Genomic DNA, 19,145 nt, shown 5'->3' with positions numbered 1-19,145 from the left:
AGAAACGAGACGGACTTAACTGTATCTACGATGTTTTCTAAATGAAGTTTAACTGGAAAGATGCGTTCAGCAAAGTCATCAAACTAGCAATCAGATAGTGAAAAGAAATTAGCAATACAGTGGATTGTGAAGTTAAAGGATAAAGATAGCATTTGTTTGTTCATCCAAAAATCTGTCTCATGTGAATAAAGTAAGAAGTCAGCATGTAGAAGAGCACAGTTTATTACCATGTAAAGATCGATTGTCTCAATTAAAAAGAACTTGTTGTTAATATTAAAAGGAGTTGATACTAGTTACGAAATTTTTGTTTGAACAGCTTAAATGTTGGGGTAGAAATGGTATATGGTGTTGCATGAGGGATACCCTAAGAGTATATGCACTCTTTTGAACTATTTAGTATCCACATCGGATTCTTATCGCCCATGCAATCCTGGTACCTTTGATAGCTATTTACACCACTGGGTCGATGCCACTGCTGGTGGACGTTTCCTCCCCGAGGGTATCACCAGCCCAGTAGTCAACACTTCGGTGTGACATGAATATCAATAATGTGGTCATTTTTATAAATTTCCTGTTTACAAAACTTTGAATTTTCGGAAAAACTAAGGATTTTCTTATCCCAGGCATAGATTACCTTAGCATTATTTGGCACAACTTTTTGGAATTTTGGATCCTAATGCTCTTCAACTTTGTACTTGTTTGGCTTTATAAATATTTTGATATGAGCGTCACTGATGAGTCTTTGAGTCACAATTACTTTGAGGCTAGTTTTGTTAACCGACTGATTGAAAAGACGTTTATGATTTAAAAGAGATGTTGTGGATCATTTGGTAGACTCAACAATACAACATTTCTTGAACACTTACAATTTTTGAGTTCCAAGTACAGTAAAAATAAAATCACAAAAATACCGAACTTCGAGGAAAATTCAAAGCGGAAAGTCCCTAATCAAACGGAAAAACCGAAAGTTCAAACACATTAAACGAATGGATAAAAATGATATTTTTTTAATTTTGAAATAGAATAAACCAATGATTGTCCACAGTTTCCACTTTAGTAAGCGAAGCAGGATAATAGTTATGTCGGATTGTTTAAAGTAAATTGTCAATATTCAATTGTTCTATCAAGCAATTATGGTAATATGATATAAAAACACATACAATGCTGTTGACATTTTTTTGGCGTGTACAACAACAATCTTTGCATGAGCGTACGACAGGTGTTAAGCAACGATTGGGTCTTGTAGCGTGATAGTTCATAGACACATTAAGTTTTATTTTAATTCGGATTTGTATCAACGACCTCATGACCATTATCTATTTAAAAAAGAGTATGTAGGTCTTTTTTCATGTGTATCCCCTTGCCTGGCATAATTCTCGCCTGCATTCTATTAGTACTCCAAATATATGGATTAAGGCACTTTGCTTAAAATATTTTTCATGAAAAAATCCTGTCAATTTCTAGGTCACCAATATTTACTTGGCTAGCAAGATTGTATATTATTGAGAAACTTACACAGGTGCAGTCATCAATTTAGCAGAATCTTTCATCATAGATCTGTCCAATTAAAAATAAATTCCTACTTATAAGACCAGTGCGGTTGCTGTCATGTCTTATAAGTATCCAACAACTATTGCAACTAACATTTTCTACTAAGAATACTTATATGACATGACAGCGACCGCACTGGTCTTATAAGTAGGAATTTATTTTTAATTGGACAGATCTTTGATGAAAGATTCTGCTAAAATTGATGGTATTCATACATTTTTTGGCAAAGGAAAGTTTAGGGAAAGACTCGTTATTGCGTGGTTTTTTGTTCCATCTTTCCGTCTTCGATTGTCTGTCTTTAGTTTGGAATGTGTAGGATATAGTTTGGCAAGAAAAATGACGTCTGGTTGTCCTTCTGTCATTGTATTCACATGACTGTGTATGCCCATGGATCAACAAATCAGTAACGATGTGACTTAAAACTACAACAACACACAGCAACAATCCTAAATGAAACAATAATAGTTAAAAAAAAAAAACCCTATTTTTACAACAAATGCACCACAATGCTTGTAAATGATTATAAAATTAGCATCAGACAAGCGAAATTATGTTCCTGACAAATGGATGAAAGAATTTCAAATTGACGGAAAATAGTTCATTTACTTACTACGTACGCTTTATAAATTGGCATTGTAAGATAAACATTATACATGCATTCTAATTCGCATACCTGCTAATACACAGGAGTCATATCCTACAAGAGTTGCCTGCAACTGCTTGGTTTTGATTTTCATCTTTTAAAATGACTGGTTTCTAACTATGCAATATCGTTAATATTTTTATATTGTATAGCAAGATTTTAGTCTGGATGTTGCGTAGCAATATCCACAATTCAGAGACAACGAACACTTTACCGGTAGCTCTAAAAAAAAAAACACTAACAGGCTAACGGTATTTAAAACTAAATGTCCTTGTGGAGGAGTAAACGACTAGATATATTTGCCGTGGGTTCGTAATCACTCAAATGAGCTCAAATAATGCTTATAAAATAAAATACACCTCAACCATGTATTGATGTGTTTGTTCTAATATTAATATATCTAATCAAGTTAAGTTTGTTTTATTGAAAAGAAAGGATTTGAAAGTTTTCATCAAAGTAGTTAAGTTATACTAAATCATTTGGTACTTTAATAGGTGACATAAAGAATGACTGAATTCTACTTATTACCTGCTACAAAAGATCTACTTTATAATAGTCGCCAAAATACGTCACTGCAATTTCGGCTTACATTGATTGACTAAGGGCGTAATACCTGAACGAATATAAATACTTTTAAAAATCTATAAGCATATTTTAAAAGACAATTTGACCTATAAATTCGACTCTTTTAGAAAAAAAAATATGCCACACCCTTTAAAAACTATATATGTTTTGTATCGGCGTTTTTTATGGTGTAATTGTATAATTAGTATTCTTGGGTAGATTATATCTGTCGTAACACTTAAACCAATTATAATCAATTATCGTTTAGATTAAATATCATTTTTATCAAGCAATAAATCACAAATTTAAAGATTTTAAATGTTCGACTACTGCAAGTATTAGTAATACACGCGTCTATACCACAATATTTTAGCTTGGTACACGGTATTCATAAAATTTGATTAAAGTGAGTTCAAGATGCTAACAGAATTTGTAGCCTGTTAGTCAGAATAGTATAAAATGTATTTGATCTATATATATATATATATATATATATATATATATATATATATATATAAAGTCTATGAAGAAATCACATAAAACCATTTATGCATCGTCATTTAAGAAAATAACAACTTCAAAGCTTTAAAGGTTTTTGATATAAAACTTTTGTACATTTTACAGAACACGTAATATAAAGTAACTAATAAATTTACAAAGTCCGTTTTGGATATTTCGAATATCTATGAACTACAAAAGATATTCAAATTTCAATAATATTTCCCCCTATGATTTCGAACTGTTTTCATCTGAGTGTCACTGGTTAGTCTTGTGTGGATGAAACGCACGTCTGGCGTATAAAATTTTAAACCTGGTACCTTTTGTTAGCTATTATTCGTGTGTTTCTCTGTCCTATATGTTCTCCCATTTATTTGTATCGTAGTCCTGTGATGTAATGTTGTGATTTAAATGTTATATTCAACATTGCCATACAAGAGGGAGGTTTGGTATGCCACAAATGTGCTGTACCACGTCAGGAAAATGGCCATTGTTATATCATAGTTCGTTTCTGTGTGTTTTACATTTTAAGGTTGTGTATCTGTTGTGGCGTAGTTCTCCTTTTATATTTGATGCGTTTCCGGATTTGTTTTTTCTCAATCGTTTTATGAATTTCGAACAGCGGTATACTACTGTTGCCTTTATTCAAATTGCATACAGTGTACCTTTCAGTAGTAAAATAAGAGTTATTTGGCAAACGTTAAAAGAGTTATTTGGCAAACAATTCACCTAAAGGTACTTAAAAATGCAAAAAAAGGTCATTCTTCGTGTTTCAAAAAGTATCTTGCATCCAAGATTTCATTCATTTATAAGAAAACATACAGCTCGCTTAGGCAAAATTTACCTTATTTGAATTTTAGATCCTTTTTTGTAATAAAGTTTCTCACGTTTCTTAGTATTTATACATCCAAGAGGTTTCGTACAAGCAGGTATGATTATTTTGCAGGGAACAAACGTAACTATCTATGATTCTTTTTGTTAATGTAAGCAAACAAATCTACCTTCTTAACATACCATAGGGTATTAAAAACAAAAAAATGAAGAAAGACAGGTAATTCATTGGCAAAAAGGGATAAATATAAAGAACATTCAACAGTCCGACATTAACGACACATAATATCGAATACTGAACATCACGAATCCCAACATAATCAGGGATCGAAATAAGGGCCTTTGAAGGAATAAGCAGATCCTGCTTCAAGGAAGGCATCTGTCGTGATGATCCAAAGGTAGAAATCTGATAAGAAGTCGCGTTCGTCGATAAATGTCATAGTATCATTTGTAAAACATCCACAGAGATATCTTCAACTATCGTAGATATTATCGTGGGTATGTGTATTTTTCAAAATATCGATTGGTCTTTCGTCTTTTAAAATCTTAACTTTTTGTCGGTTGTTCTGTTTTCTTAACTAGTTTTAAAGGCGCTTTTACTAAAAAAAGTAAAAAGATGATTCTTTAACCATCTTCAGTGTCTGAGCAGAAAGTTAATGAACTAGGGTAATGATAAAGATCGTCTGGTCTTTATTCGAAAACAAAAGTTCATCGGACGATACCAAGACCTTGTTGATCAATATTCCGTATCAACTTCACAAATAATACGCACAGATTGAGGTACTGCATTTGTTTATTTTACGTGTAATAGTGTATTCCATTATTTTCTACATAAGAAAATGCCCATACTCAGTCATAACTATGACTGTTGCTTTTCATTCGTTTGATGTATTTGAGCTTTTGATTTTGCAATCTGATATAAGACTTTCCGTTTTGAATTGTTCTTCAAGTTCGGTATTTCAGCTTTGTTTTAATAGTCAGAAAATTATTTTAGTTCTAACGAAAGTCATTTGACACCTGCACAAAGTCACTTTCGTATCAAATCCGGTCTATGTCTCATTTTTAATAAAAGAAGGTCATATATTAGGTGATGCTCATATTTAGGTAAATGTTTTGAAATAATCATATCAAATTCTTGTCACAGTAAAGTGTACCTCTCTGCGATGTAATAAACTATAATTAAAAGGTTAATTCTATTCTCTTGTACAGGTGGTTACCAAGACAAGTTTGTATGTATAAATCGTAGTGCTTATGTTCATGTCTTCAGAAGTCTTTTTTCCCCTGATGAATGTCATCTATTGTTTGGTAAGTAGAGTTGACCTTTCCGAAATTTTGTTTTTCATTTTTTTTTCAGTTATAGTAAATAATCAAAATGAATAAGTAATTTTTATATCCAAAAAAATAAAACTGAGCTTTCAAATTCAGTAATCGTTTTTATCGTATCATATCAAAACTAAAACTAAGCCTAAATCATTATAAGTGAAAGAAAAGAGCATCACTATTATTTGTACAGTAAACAGTCGCAGCCTTTTACTTACAAAATCAAGAATTAACAACCGAATAGAGCATTTAACTTTAAAATGGAATGTGGATCGCATGCGTGGGTAGACCAACTGTGCTAAAGAAATTTTTGCGAGCGTAAAGTTTTCTTTTTTAAACCCTGAGGTTTTAAAATTTCGAAGATCAAAAGGAAAGTTTACATTTCCTACATGGTATTATACTAATCCTAATGAAGAAAACTGCACTAGATGATTTAAGGAGAGAGATTGTGATTAAAACTTAGGGGGCGTGTTGTGCACGCTTCGAACATCAACTTAAACCAACCCTTTACTTTAATCAGATATAAGTAGTTGTTACGTCTTGCTCCACTGATATTCAAGTCGAATAAAAATTAAATGTACATCAAGAATAAGTTTAAATTAAAATTTTATTGAAATAGATCCAAAGCTGCGAGAAGTATGTATCAATTTTAATTTTTTGGGAAGGTCTGTGTGTCCTAGATGAAACCACAAATATGATTTAAATAAACATGTCAGACCCGTGCGCAAAATTAGATTTTAAACACAATTGTTGTCTCATTTATAACTTACCTGATTCTTTTCAAGTTTTGCATTTGCAACATCAGTTAACGTGTGGAATGTTAAATGCAAGGATAAAATGCGCAATAATTGCTTTAAATTCCATGATAAACGTATTGGTTGCAGTTTTGACGTCCGTACATGAAATGTTTAATGTACCAATGCACGATGCAAATGTCATTGTTATAAAAATATATCAAACTTAAGTAAGACCCCACCAAAATAATTCAACTCCTAAACATTTATAAGCATGTTTCAAGTCAGGTACATCACCTCTAGTTATCTGTGGTTGTTGTATATATTATTTTTTGGTCATTTTGGTGGAGTATGGCGTCAATGGCAATTCGTTGATCGTCATTTTGAATTGAATCACAACTGCTCTAGACTCTCAATAGATATAAGAAGATGTAATATGAGTGCCAACTACCACTCTCCATTCAAGTCATAATTTGTAAAAAAAAAAATCATTAAAGGTCAAATTACGGTCTTCAACCGGGAGCCTTGGCTCACACCGGACAGCAAGATATAAAAGGCCCCAAAATGACTAGTGTAAAACCTTTCAACACTTAATGCAGTAAGTTGACCTCTATTTTTTTCTAATGTATTGTTACGCTGTTGTCTAGAAGACGTATATACCCATTTTTCACATTTTTGCTTGTTTTGAACCAATTCCAATCATTAAGAACTATTAGATAATTTTACCTTTTCAGAGCTTAACAAACATCTCGGTGTTGCCATGTCGGCAGAAATTTTAACTGATGAAAACGGGATACAATTGCATTATCAATTGTTCCATAGATTTTGATTTTTTTGTTCATTATTGGTGTCCACTGTCAGGTTTCGGTCTGCATCTATATGTCTATGTCTTTGAACTCTTGTTTGAACTTTTGCTGTATTACAGAGCACATGTTAGATTTGCCTGTGCAAATAATTTCTTTTGGGTACTGGAAAATGTAAAGTACATGTTTACAAGCTTGTCAATCCATTTCCTGTTTCATAAGAACAAATAAATTAAATCAGATTGCAAGATGTAATTTACACACTAGTGCTTTGTTAAACGATGTGCACATTTACAGTCTAGTATTATAATTCTACGATTTAAATCACAAGAGTGCAGTCGTTCTACTTGATGTTTTTCGAGTTTTTATAGATGCTAAACATTTACAAAATTTATTGCAATACGGAACGCTTATGATACACCATGGTCTACTATTTTGTAAAAGAAATTTGAAAGTTACTTTTATTTTTCTTTTCAACTCTAAAAGTTTTACCAGTTCCCGAAACTTTCAATCTATCAATTTTCATGTATTACTCTATGCAGATTAATTTCTTGCAATTAGACTATCTATTAATAGTTGGAGCTTATTGTTCAGGTTGACGTTTGATATAATAACATGTAAAAGAAGTGTTGGTGGCGATTTGGTACCACTTAAGTCTTGACATAAACTAAATTATTTGTTCTCACACAAAAGTCTATTTTCAAAGTACCGATAAAATTGAGAATGGAAACGGGGAATGTGTAAAAGAGACAACAACCCGACCAAAGAGCAAAAAAACAACCAAGGCCACCAATTGGTCTACAACACAGCGAGAAATTTCCGCAGAGGTGTGCTTCAGTTGCAGGGGCGGATCCAGACATTTTAAAGGGGGGGTCCGACCCAGGATAAAAGAGTGGGGGTTCCAGCTATATGTCCCTATTCAAATGCATTGATTGGCCAAAAAAAGGGGGGTTCCTACCCCGCACCCCCCCCCCCCCGATCCCCCAATGAGTTGATCCCTTAATAAAAATGAGTACTATTTCAGCGAAAAAGGATATCACAGTAAACACAAACCAGTTTTTGTCGAGCCAGCGACATTTGTCGCATAACAGTCGACAAAGGGATAGTGATCTGGCGGCTACGGCGGTGACGGCGTTATCTAACTTCTTAAAAGCTTTAGATTTTAGAAGAAGGTGGAAGTCCTTGATGCTTTATACTTTGTATATAGATGCTTTATGTTTCCGTCTGTCACACGTCCATTGTTCTTGACCTGACTTTAATGGTTCAATGACTACTTGAAAAAAATAGTTCAGATTTTTTGTAATGTTAATTTCTCTCTTATAATGAGTCAGAGGATAACTATATTTAGTGTGTGCGTTTCTTGCAAGGTTCAACTCCTTTTGTACAGTTTACAGTTGACCTCGACCTCATTTCATGGATCAGTGCACACGGTTAAATTTTGGTGGTCAAGTCCATATCTTAGATACTATAAGCAATAGGTCTAGTGTATTTGGTGTATGGAAGGATTGTAAGGTGTTCATGTCCAACTGGAAGGTGTCGTCTGACCTTGACCTCATTTTCATGGTTTAGTGGTTTTAAAAAGTTTTTGTGTTTTGGTCTGTTTTCTTATACTTTATGTAATATGTCTACTATATTTGGTGTATGGAATGATTGTAAGGTGTACATGCCTAGCTGGCAGCTGTCATCTGACCTTTACTTCATTTTCATGGTTCAGTGTTTAAAAGTTAAATTTTTGAGTTTTGGTCTTTTGAATCATCCATGAGTTTTGAAAATGACAGGGAAAAAAACTGTTAAATTAACGATACTTCTTCCTGTGACAGTATAAAAAAACTGGAATTGGGGAACTTAAAAATGAACTACAGGCAATAATCAACGGATCGCAACAAGAAATTAAGACAATAAAACATTGATATTTTATTCACTTAAACCTCAAGATAAACCAAGAAACAAATTAATAGGAACAACACATGGATCAATCTGCGGATTAAAAATCAGATCTGTCGTATATCGCTTGCTCGTCGAAGCTCATATGAGCATAACGAAATCAGAGATCTATACATGTACATTAATTAGATTGCACATGTTTATGAATGAAAACATTCATTCATATTTAACTGCTCAAATGTGTGCTTGTGTGTGTTAAAAACTATCAAACAGTAAATGTTTCAAACTTTATACGACTAATATTTAATTATGAAAATGCTCCTTGTCGTCACCAAAATCAGGTCTTACATTCCGCAAATATGACGTACCGAATAAGACTTAGCATTGGGTTTTAACTAACACGAGAAACACACGGGTGTCACATGTGGAGCAAGATCTGTTGTCTTCTTGCGTATATGCCATCACCCCTGCTTTTACTGGGGTTCGTGTTGTTTATTCTTTGGTTTTCTAAGTTATGTTTTGTTAATTATTACTTGTTCGTATTTCATATTTTGGACATGGAGTTGTCACGTTTTTTTTTCGACCAATGTGTTTTAATGTAAAATAAAGGCAAATATAGAATCCAATGTCATCTTTAAAGTAAAGAACGTTGCTTTTGGCAGAAACGAACACTGGACTACAGTTGAACATTAAATGAATTAATTTACCTTTTGTTTAAAAGTTCCAATGAAGGTCATTGTCTGATTATCATACTTACACTTTCAACAGTATCTTGCATTTTCTACTCCTTTGTGAAACGTTGTTATAAGAATTTTGTCAAAAGTCAGAAAAGTTAGGTTAAAATGTTATTCGTTCCTCTAAAAAGTAACCCCTTTTACTGGTATTTGTTTTGACTACAGCTAAAGTGGTTTACAATTTTCAAACATAGTATTTAATGAAATAAAATATGAATTAATACTATCTATTTAAACGTGCACTTAATGACTAAGGAATACAATTGAAACATTTTAATGTCAAATCATGTTTTTTTCTTTAATTTAGAAAATTTTACACTTACAACTTAAATAAAAATCATAGTGATATTGATCAACATTTCTGTCGAAAAAGTGTAGTAATTAATGTAAAACATTTTCATAACTCTGCAAAAACTTTTAATATGCGCGCATCACGTATTCGTGTTTCGTTTCTTTTTGGTATGTTAATTTGGTATGGGTTATCCAAAACTGTATTCTAATATGTGCAATTATTTAATCAGTTCATACATAGGTTTGTAAGGAATTTACGATCGTGGATGCAAAATTAATATGTATGTTTCATTAGACTCTTTTGATTTGACTGCACAAACATTTTAAACTTTTACATTCAACGCTTTTTTTATTCGGCAAATTTCACTAGGTTTTGAATAAAGTGAAATAGTCTCTTTAACTGCAATGTAACATTTTGCTGGCTCATACCATTTATTTACAAAAGACTTAGTTCGCAAATTTATGTATAAAAAGTACATATTTACTTTAAAGGTCTTTTAAAACTAAATACTGTTCGTCATAACAAATACTAGTACCAAAGTAATCAGTTTATCATTGTCAGAACATCAATATATATTAATTTATAATATAAAAAATTAGTGGCCTGCTTAATAAATCAAAAACCAGAAACGCGCCTAAAGTTTAGCTTAGTTTTTTTCATTACAGTAGTCACAATATTTAGTGCTAGGCATATGGTAGAAGTGTGTCATTTGAACTTTAAATGGATCTTTAATCCACACTTTATAGTGGCATTATCATTCCAAACTTGATAAATGCGTTCTGGAAAATATATAAAGGGATTTTCTGTTGATGATAGGCCATTCAAAAATGATAACAAAAAAACAAGAACACATTTATTGCTTTAAACTGCACAAGCCAGTCCACAATCAAATAAAATATGCCCTACTGGCACGTTTAATGGACCATTAATCAAAGTTAAGCGTTTAACTTACTAATATAGTACTTATACAAAAATAACAGTTCCGAGTTATTCAAATGTACTTTTAAAGACATCATTTCAAAACATTGTTTTAACTATATGATTGAACATATTACAATTTTTGTCCTTCTCCAAATGTTAAAGTCAATCTTGAGTATACTAATATCATCATTATTAAAAGTTATAGTCTTCATATTGCCTTTGTGCACTGTGTTCCTCGTTTTGTGTCTTTTTTTTGTATTAAAAATTTATTAGAATGATTTAAATCTAATATGCACATACACCAAGCTCCGTTTAGAATGGCACTAGAATGGAAAATTGAGTATATTAAACTTGCATTTCTGTACGTGCTCAAAATGTTTTGAGTAAATACCTGTTAACTATACTATAACAAAAGTTATGTCACTCTATAGAATAACAGAGGGTATAATCCTTTGATATATACTCACCATTTTCACATAAAGCTATTCTACATGACGATTCGCAGGTAAGCGACCACTGAAACACGACTGCTGCCAAGTAAAACACACCATTATAATGGCAATAAAGAGGACAACGACGAGGATACCTAGTGTAAACTGTAGCTTACGACAAAGATATGCATACTAAGTACTTCCGTGTCTGTTGCTAAAGGCCAACGATTAAAAACGGTGCACAAAATTGGTAAATTAGCCATACCATATGTTTAGAAAATAAATTCAACCCACAAATATGACAAAAAACTTGCACAAAATAGGCGTATGCACGCTTAGTTATTAAAATAGCATCTAGTGACATAATTTTATCTTGTTGCATCAGGAAATAGTTAAAGGAAAGAGAACCAATGTATAATCACATTTGATACGTCGATGTACCAATAAAGCCCACAAGGAAACAGGTGCGTGCCAATACTGCTTAAATTGATGGCCAAGATGTACAGCAGCATCATGACTAGTTGGCTGCTAAACAATCTAGCGGGCAGTGAATTCATATGTTGGATTTCATCATAAAGATTATTAAATTGTTTTTTTATTGATTCTCATTGTTTTGGTATGCTCATTATTTTTAACAATAAGTCTTCGAAAGTTTTAAACATCGTATTCTAAAGCTTTGAGGTATATTTCAACAATTAATGCATAATGTTTTGAATCCAGAATCTTTAATTCAATTGGAAGTTAAAGTCAGTCGTTCCAATAATGATCACAACAGGGTGTTTTTCTACTCTTTTTCATTGGGAAAACCACAATCACTATCAACCAAGTACGAATATAATTCAATGAATTACTGCAAGTTCGATCAAAACCTACAAAAATGTTTATCGTTCTCCTCTTATAAGTATCAAACAATATTAATTCATACACGCTTAAGACTTGTTTGGAACCCGCGAGTTCGAGTTCCGACGCTTCGCGCTTCGTCAAGTATATCGTCTTTTGTAAATTGATTGCAAGCACTAAAACGTTTTAAAGTTTTATTTAAATGATTTATTCTTTCTTCCGATTTATATTAAAACATCGTTGAAGACTACGCAAATCGCACCTCCATGAAAATATAAAGATTGTTAATGTAGGCAAGGTGGTATTGTAAATTCTAAATATAGCTTAAATAAGCAAAACGGAATGGTCTGACGTCTGACGACTTTTCTAAGGATTTCCTTGGTCCATGGATTATGGTATAGAATGTTCGTAATTGATATTCTTTTAGTGTAAAAAAAAATATAATAAAAATTAGTAGTCGTCAATGTAAATGTATTGCCCCTCACATGGAATAGACACTATCGTTTCTACAATAAACAAATAATGAGGAGAAAACAGTACACATTCGTTTTTGTCTCAGGTAAAACCTCTTAATATGTACTGAGAATAGCAGGTGCAAAGTTACCAATACGATTTGTTTTTTCCTTTTCAGAAAATATAAGAGCAATCAATCACGGTTTCATTGTAATATCAAATGCATATTTGAGACGAAGAAAAAAGTATAATAGAAACTATATTTTAAGTCACAAAAACTAAGAAAATCACGCTTTTCATCTTGAATCTTGATAGGAGATATCCATAAATGAGCTTAAACACCTCTATTACATATTGTTATTTTTGTAACTTATCAGAAATTATGCAAAAAAATAAACTGCTTTGTGCTTAAGATCTCATTCACGACTACTTATACGAGTTAAATGCAGATATAAGAGTTGCAGACAATACAAACGCGCGGTATAGCCTTAAATATGTTGCAAATGTTTGACTCACATATACTAATGTTTGTGTTCCTGTAAGTTCTTCATACTATTAGAATGACTTGCATATATCTTCTCGTTTAGATACAAAGCACACATGACTTTTATTTTACTATTAAATGAATAATGAATAAAGCGGCAATATGTATGAAACTTCCCCCTTTTTTTCTGTAGTCTAACGTATCGAACTTTTCTTGTTGTTCGCTTAACGTGCAGCGGCATAAAGTACATGCATATTCAGTACGTTTGAATATCAGCTTGTAAATGAGTTATGAACATATTCTGCTTTGCACTGTACAGCCACGATGTGTCGGTATTTCATCGCAACCAGGACGTCTTGGTTTTAACTTCTAAATGTTGCGTGCTTTGCGGAGTTGCAATTAATACCAATGTTTAAAGTCTTGTGTTTTACCCAGCTGGTATTCGAAACCATAGTCTCCCGTGTGTATTCAAGATGGAATTGTCGAGGTGCTTGGCCCTTTTCATTTCATTACAGTTTATTTCTATTTGTCTAGAAATGGCTTATCCGCCATTTTTGTGTGCTCTACCCGTTGCAGTGTCGATTTAAAAGTATTTGAGGTATTATTACATTAACGGTACCAATTTGACATTTTCAGACTCTCATTTAATTCAGCAATTAACAAATCTTTGGTAATGTTCAAGGTTAGAAATATTAAATAAATAAACAAAAAGTTATCAGCATTATATTTTATATTTCAACATTTTGCACCAACTTGGCAGCTAAAACCATTGTGAATAAATAATATATAACAACATAACATGACTGTGATTCAATTTTCATAGTAAATGCCTTGTTTGACAAGAGAACACAAAATATCACATGGAAAAGTTCAGAAACATATAAGCACCAGGATTTCATATCTTTCTGCCTACTTGTCAGCATGGCACGTCGTATGGATTTTGTACATCAACATTTATACACTCTCACATTTATCAAAATAAATACTATTTCTCGTTCTACAAAAATGAAATCATACATATTTCATCATTCGACAATTGGAAGTCCCCCATCCCTTTAAAATTTAAAAAGCTACCGTTTACGATCATATTCAATATCTTTTGTTATGCATATACATAATACAAATGTTAAATAAGGGGGCGTTTTCTTTTAAAATGGTTTCCCCGTTTTATTTCAAGGACGAAAGGGATTTCTTTTTCTAAAATTACTTTTTTTCCTTATGAAGACATATTATCATTTATTTAGAAGGTTAAATATCTCGAAAGTAAATCTTGCAAGTCAACAAAACATTTTAACAGCATTGTAAAACATAGACTTAGTCTTATTGACGGAGACTAAAGTTTCCAATGTGACTCCTGCTGTTATCACCATTATTAAGTATGGAATCTAGCGAGTCTATTTAAATACGATTAAGAATATTTTCAATTAACCTATAAAGTATTTTCAAATAAATGCTAGGAAAATTGGTTAGAATATTATTTAACAAAACTGCATGGTAGATGGTTGTCCCGTAAGAGTAATTGTCCTTTATTCTGAATCAAAAAACTTTATCCATAAGTATTCACCGACTAGTTAATTTGCTTTTCTACACAAAAGGAGCAGAAAGACTTAAGTTTTGGCACGTTCGAATAATTATATATCTTTCCCTCCAAAGAGACATTTGTTCCTTAAAGGGGTAACCTGTTGTCATGGAAATTGGTAACTCTCATAGAATACATACAATACGAACACACAAAACATTAAATAAAGCAATAAAATTGGAATGGTAAAAAATGGTAAATGGAATCATCTATTACCCAAGTATTTTAACAGAACGACACATAAATACATATATGTGGTCCCTATCACAGACATCAGTCTTTTCCTGAGTCAAGCACATTTACAATCCTCGACAACCATATCGTCTAAATCCATAAAGGCATACTTTCCACTCTCTTCTTTATGTAGTATTGTAAAAGGGCTAAGTTTACTCGGAACACAACATGGAGGTGAAAAAGTCGATGGATTTTTCATGTGTAGCAATGATTTAATTCCTGCGAAGGTATTTGCCATTTTAAATCGATGTGGACATTCGCCATCACAGAAATAAGCTTCATAACCACTTGGTCGTATTATCCAATTATCCCAACCAATGTCAGCAAATGATATGAATGTTCTAAAACGACAACATCTGTTCTCGCCATCACCTTTCACACAATCTCGTCTGCTAGTAGCAGTACTAACTTGTCTTTTTTCACGTCCTAAAATCATCTTTCGATAGCTAAATACTTCCAATACTGGTTCCATTCCGTTTTCAAAATCAAGTTTGAAGTCATTTCCAGATGATTTCTTGGAATTTATTTTCAGAACTTGTGAAATACTTGCAGTTAAAGAGATAGTGATTCCCAACTTTTCTGTGGGGCTTTCGAGCCAAGTTCTCAATAGACTTGTGATATCTAAATAAACTACATTGGCATTTGGTGGAATATCTGAGAACACAAATTCATTGGTTAACAAATTAGAAAATTCATCCGCATTGTCTGAACGAACTTTAATTTGTGCAGTTAAATTGTTCGATTCTCTTAAATCAATTTTAACATGTGCACGAGAAATAATGGTCTCCATGTGTGGATCTTCTGGTTGTTTTTCTTGGATGTCATAGCTCAGAAATAGATTAGCGGTTGATGATTGCTCGTAATCTGGCTGGATTTCAAAGACATCTGCAAAAAGAATAAAACAATTTATAATTACAGTTATTTTGGTAAGAAATAAAAAGAAGGTAGTTTCAGTAAAAAAAAGGAATACACATTCCCTTCCAAAGAACTTATTCAATATTGTAAATTTATTGCCAATTAAGTTCAAAATGGTGCTGGAACGTCAAAGTGAAAATAGCATCAATAAGAATAATATATATACTAGTATACGTCAGCGAATTCGATTACCTGTAATCAGTTTTGTATATGTATTGAATAACCTTTTAAGCATCCCCATTAACCCTTTAAACAATGAAGCGTTCATTTTAAATTAAGTGTCACTGTATTAAATTAGAGGTGATTAAAAAGTAGTTCGACATGAAGAAATTATAGAACATCTTTAATTCTTCAATTCAAAAATTATGTAAAATAGCTTTACAGTAAAAAAAAAAACACCTTACATTTTGTATAAGTACTATTTCTATCAAAACCTAATTTTGATAAAATCAGAATGCAATTTGATTATAGTTGTCAAAGGATATTATGTGCTTATATCGATTTTGATTTGTAGAAGGCATCCTTTTTGAGCTATTATTATGTTTATACTAAGACAACCTTTGAATATACAAGTACTTAAGAATATAATTTCTAATTTGAAAATAATTTAATGGACAAACTTTGAAACTGTAAACAGTTGGCATACATGCTCTATCTTCAATATTCTCTAACTTGTAAGTTTTAATATTCGGTCTTTAATCATTTGCAAATATTTCCATTGAATCCTTCTATATGCATTATAGAAAACTGACCAATTTAGACGTTTAACATTAGGCCTGTTAAGAAATTATTCTATAGACAATTTTGTTGAAATTAAACGATATAATAAGTATGTTTGAATAGAATATATGCTTGTTTCGGTTCGTTTAATGCTAAATGATATTGAAAGTCATGATTCGTATGTAGTTCCCATTCATTGCCAGAGTTTGTCTTTTTCAGCCTGTCTTATTCGATTTTGTTTATAAAACCACTTGCGTACCTATTCATATATACAATTTAAATTTCAATATTTACGTTTTTAATTTTCCAATCTTTGAAATTGTAATGAATCAAATAAGCGACAAAAGTGTACATTGTATTTTAACATAACATCGCAGTACAGAAAATGAACAATCGAGTGCGACCCAACAAAAGGAACATCGTGGGCTAATCTGAAATGTTCAATACCATTACACCGAGATTTCTGTAATGAATTACGATCTTTGCCAAAAATGAGTTAAATGAATTGAATTGACTGTCATTTACTTTTTAATAAGAAAATAATCAGTTTGCTTATGGTTTCTTTGAACCGAAAGCTGACATGTTTTGAGACCTTAGTATTGTAAATAAGATCTTGCTTACATCTTCTGATTATTACTCTCGTGTTATTATCCCATTACATGTAAAATACACAAACCTTTTCGCGTTTATTAAGAATCATTTGACCGTAAAATATAAAAGAGTTAAAGTTTTAATTTCATATTTTCATGTTGAAGAATTCTTATTAACATTTGAAATATGTTCTCGTGTTCAGTTTTGGTTATGATAATACGGCATACGCGTTGACATTTAATTCGAATCTGCTGCAGACTTTTTGTGATGATTAAAGTTTGCCTTTCTGCGGCGATCGCTGTTGAATATAACTATTATGAAAGGTGTTTCATCTAGATTTGCATTGCAATAAAGCACGAAAAACGGTTATTTAATATCCCAACACGTTTTTTATTTGCATATTTGACTTATTAAAATACTACAGCATTTCACAGACTTATTGTTACGTAAACATATTTCTAACAGACAAAACGAATCTAGTGCATTTCAGCTTTACCCATAAACATGAAATATGGGGTAAACAGAAATTAAACAGCAAACCAACAATAGAAGACTATCCATGATGAGCATAGAATGCAGTATGATGGTTTAAAGATACATCCAGTATTTGAAGTTACAAGTAGATGGTTTAAATAATTGTATAACTAATAAAAATATATACCAATCTGTTATACTTGTATCAATTATCTTATATGTATATTTCATAATTGATTGGTTAACATAAACATATATACATATACATATATACAGTGTAATTATATAATTTGATGTCGTACAGTAAATAAAATTGGCATCTCAGTATATATAAGATTTTCTAATACAAGTCTTAAATAACAGTTGTTCCAAACTTGATTTATGGTTCTATGGTTCTTTATATAGACGTAAGCAAAGCTAATAGTAAGACTTTACCTTTTGGTTTATAAACATTGGCAGTTTCTGGGTAACGTTCTTCCTCTATATTCATTCTTCCCTTTATATGTTCTTTATATTTCCTAATCATTGCTCGCTGTTCGTGTATGCTGCTATTTATATTTCGTACTACAGGAGCTTCCTTATATCCAAGTGAAGTCAATAGTTTTTGTTTGAACACTTCAACTTTTGAGTCCGACACACTGCGAGTTGGCTTTGCAAAGATCACACTGCTATAGAGGAGAACACTGACAACCAGAGCTAAGGTACAATCAGCAAGGCTCATATCGTGAAGCAGGGTCGCCAATTGATGTGGTGTCGTCACTTTGACTTTGTATCACGAATTTCATCCAGAGTTTATATAGACTGTTCATCGTAATATAATTAGAACAAAGGTAGTACTGTCCGTTTACAACATCATGGACTTGACTGTAATATAACAACTCTGTACAAGGAGTTGACAAAATCGGTGATAGGCGGTGTCATCCCTTGATCGAAGGCAGTCTTTTCACGCCTACCGGTAAGACATTTAATTCATGTACACGTGCTTATGTTTACTTGTACATCAGGTAAAACATTCCTCCAATGGAGCGTGTTACAGGACTCTTTTGGTTGGTTGACACTTTTGTGACGTAAATTCATTCATGAAATACTCGGTTGTTGAGATGTAATAAATATATAAGTAAAGTGTGGAATTCAAAGCATGCCAAATAGCACGCGGGCAAACATATACAATTTATTTGGGAATTCCTTCCATCAATTCAACAAATCGTTTTATTGCTTATAAGTATTAGACAGACTTCAGATGAAACAATATAAATAACAATTTGTTCATTCTGCACGGCTTATCCCCTATAGAAATAGATGTGTAAATAAATAAAAAAAGATGACACCACTCAAATGCAGTCATAAAATACGATTCGTGTTTAATGTTATTCACGATATAACAGATACAGGTAATTCATTAGAAGAGTATTTAAAGCCCATTTTAACAAACTATAACGGGCTCAGGTATTCATTCAGGTACATATTTCAATAAAATAATATTACATACTAAATATCTTCAAAAATAATCTCCTCGCGTGTTTATCTGAAATTAAATAAACAAAATTGTTTGATCTCAATAATAAAAGCACAGCTCGTTTTATTAACACGAAAATTCAACCCAAGAAGAGATTTGTATTGCAGAATGCTATTTAAGGGACGAAGATGAG

The 19,145-nt window shown here is 32.1% G+C and overlaps 1 protein-coding gene across 1 annotated transcript; it reads right to left on the bottom strand.

The window, feature by feature from the left end:
* Positions 1–13,696: 13,696 nt before the first annotated feature.
* Positions 13,697–18,396, bottom strand: LOC143046163 (uncharacterized). Its single transcript, XM_076219195.1, has 2 exons — positions 17,932–18,396; positions 13,697–15,681 (listed from the first exon to the last, which is right to left on the bottom strand). Exons 1-2 carry the CDS (start codon positions 18,215–18,217, stop codon positions 14,852–14,854), a joined length of 1,116 nt encoding a protein of 371 aa, XP_076075310.1. The 5' UTR covers positions 18,218–18,396; the 3' UTR covers positions 13,697–14,851.
* Between the last annotated feature and the right edge of the window lie 749 nt (positions 18,397–19,145).

This window comes from Mytilus galloprovincialis, chromosome 1 (assembly GCF_965363235.1).
Source record: "Mytilus galloprovincialis chromosome 1, xbMytGall1.hap1.1, whole genome shotgun sequence".
Classification (NCBI taxonomy): Eukaryota; Metazoa; Mollusca; class Bivalvia; order Mytilida; family Mytilidae; genus Mytilus; species Mytilus galloprovincialis.
This window is presented reverse-complemented; position numbering and strand designations above follow the sequence as displayed.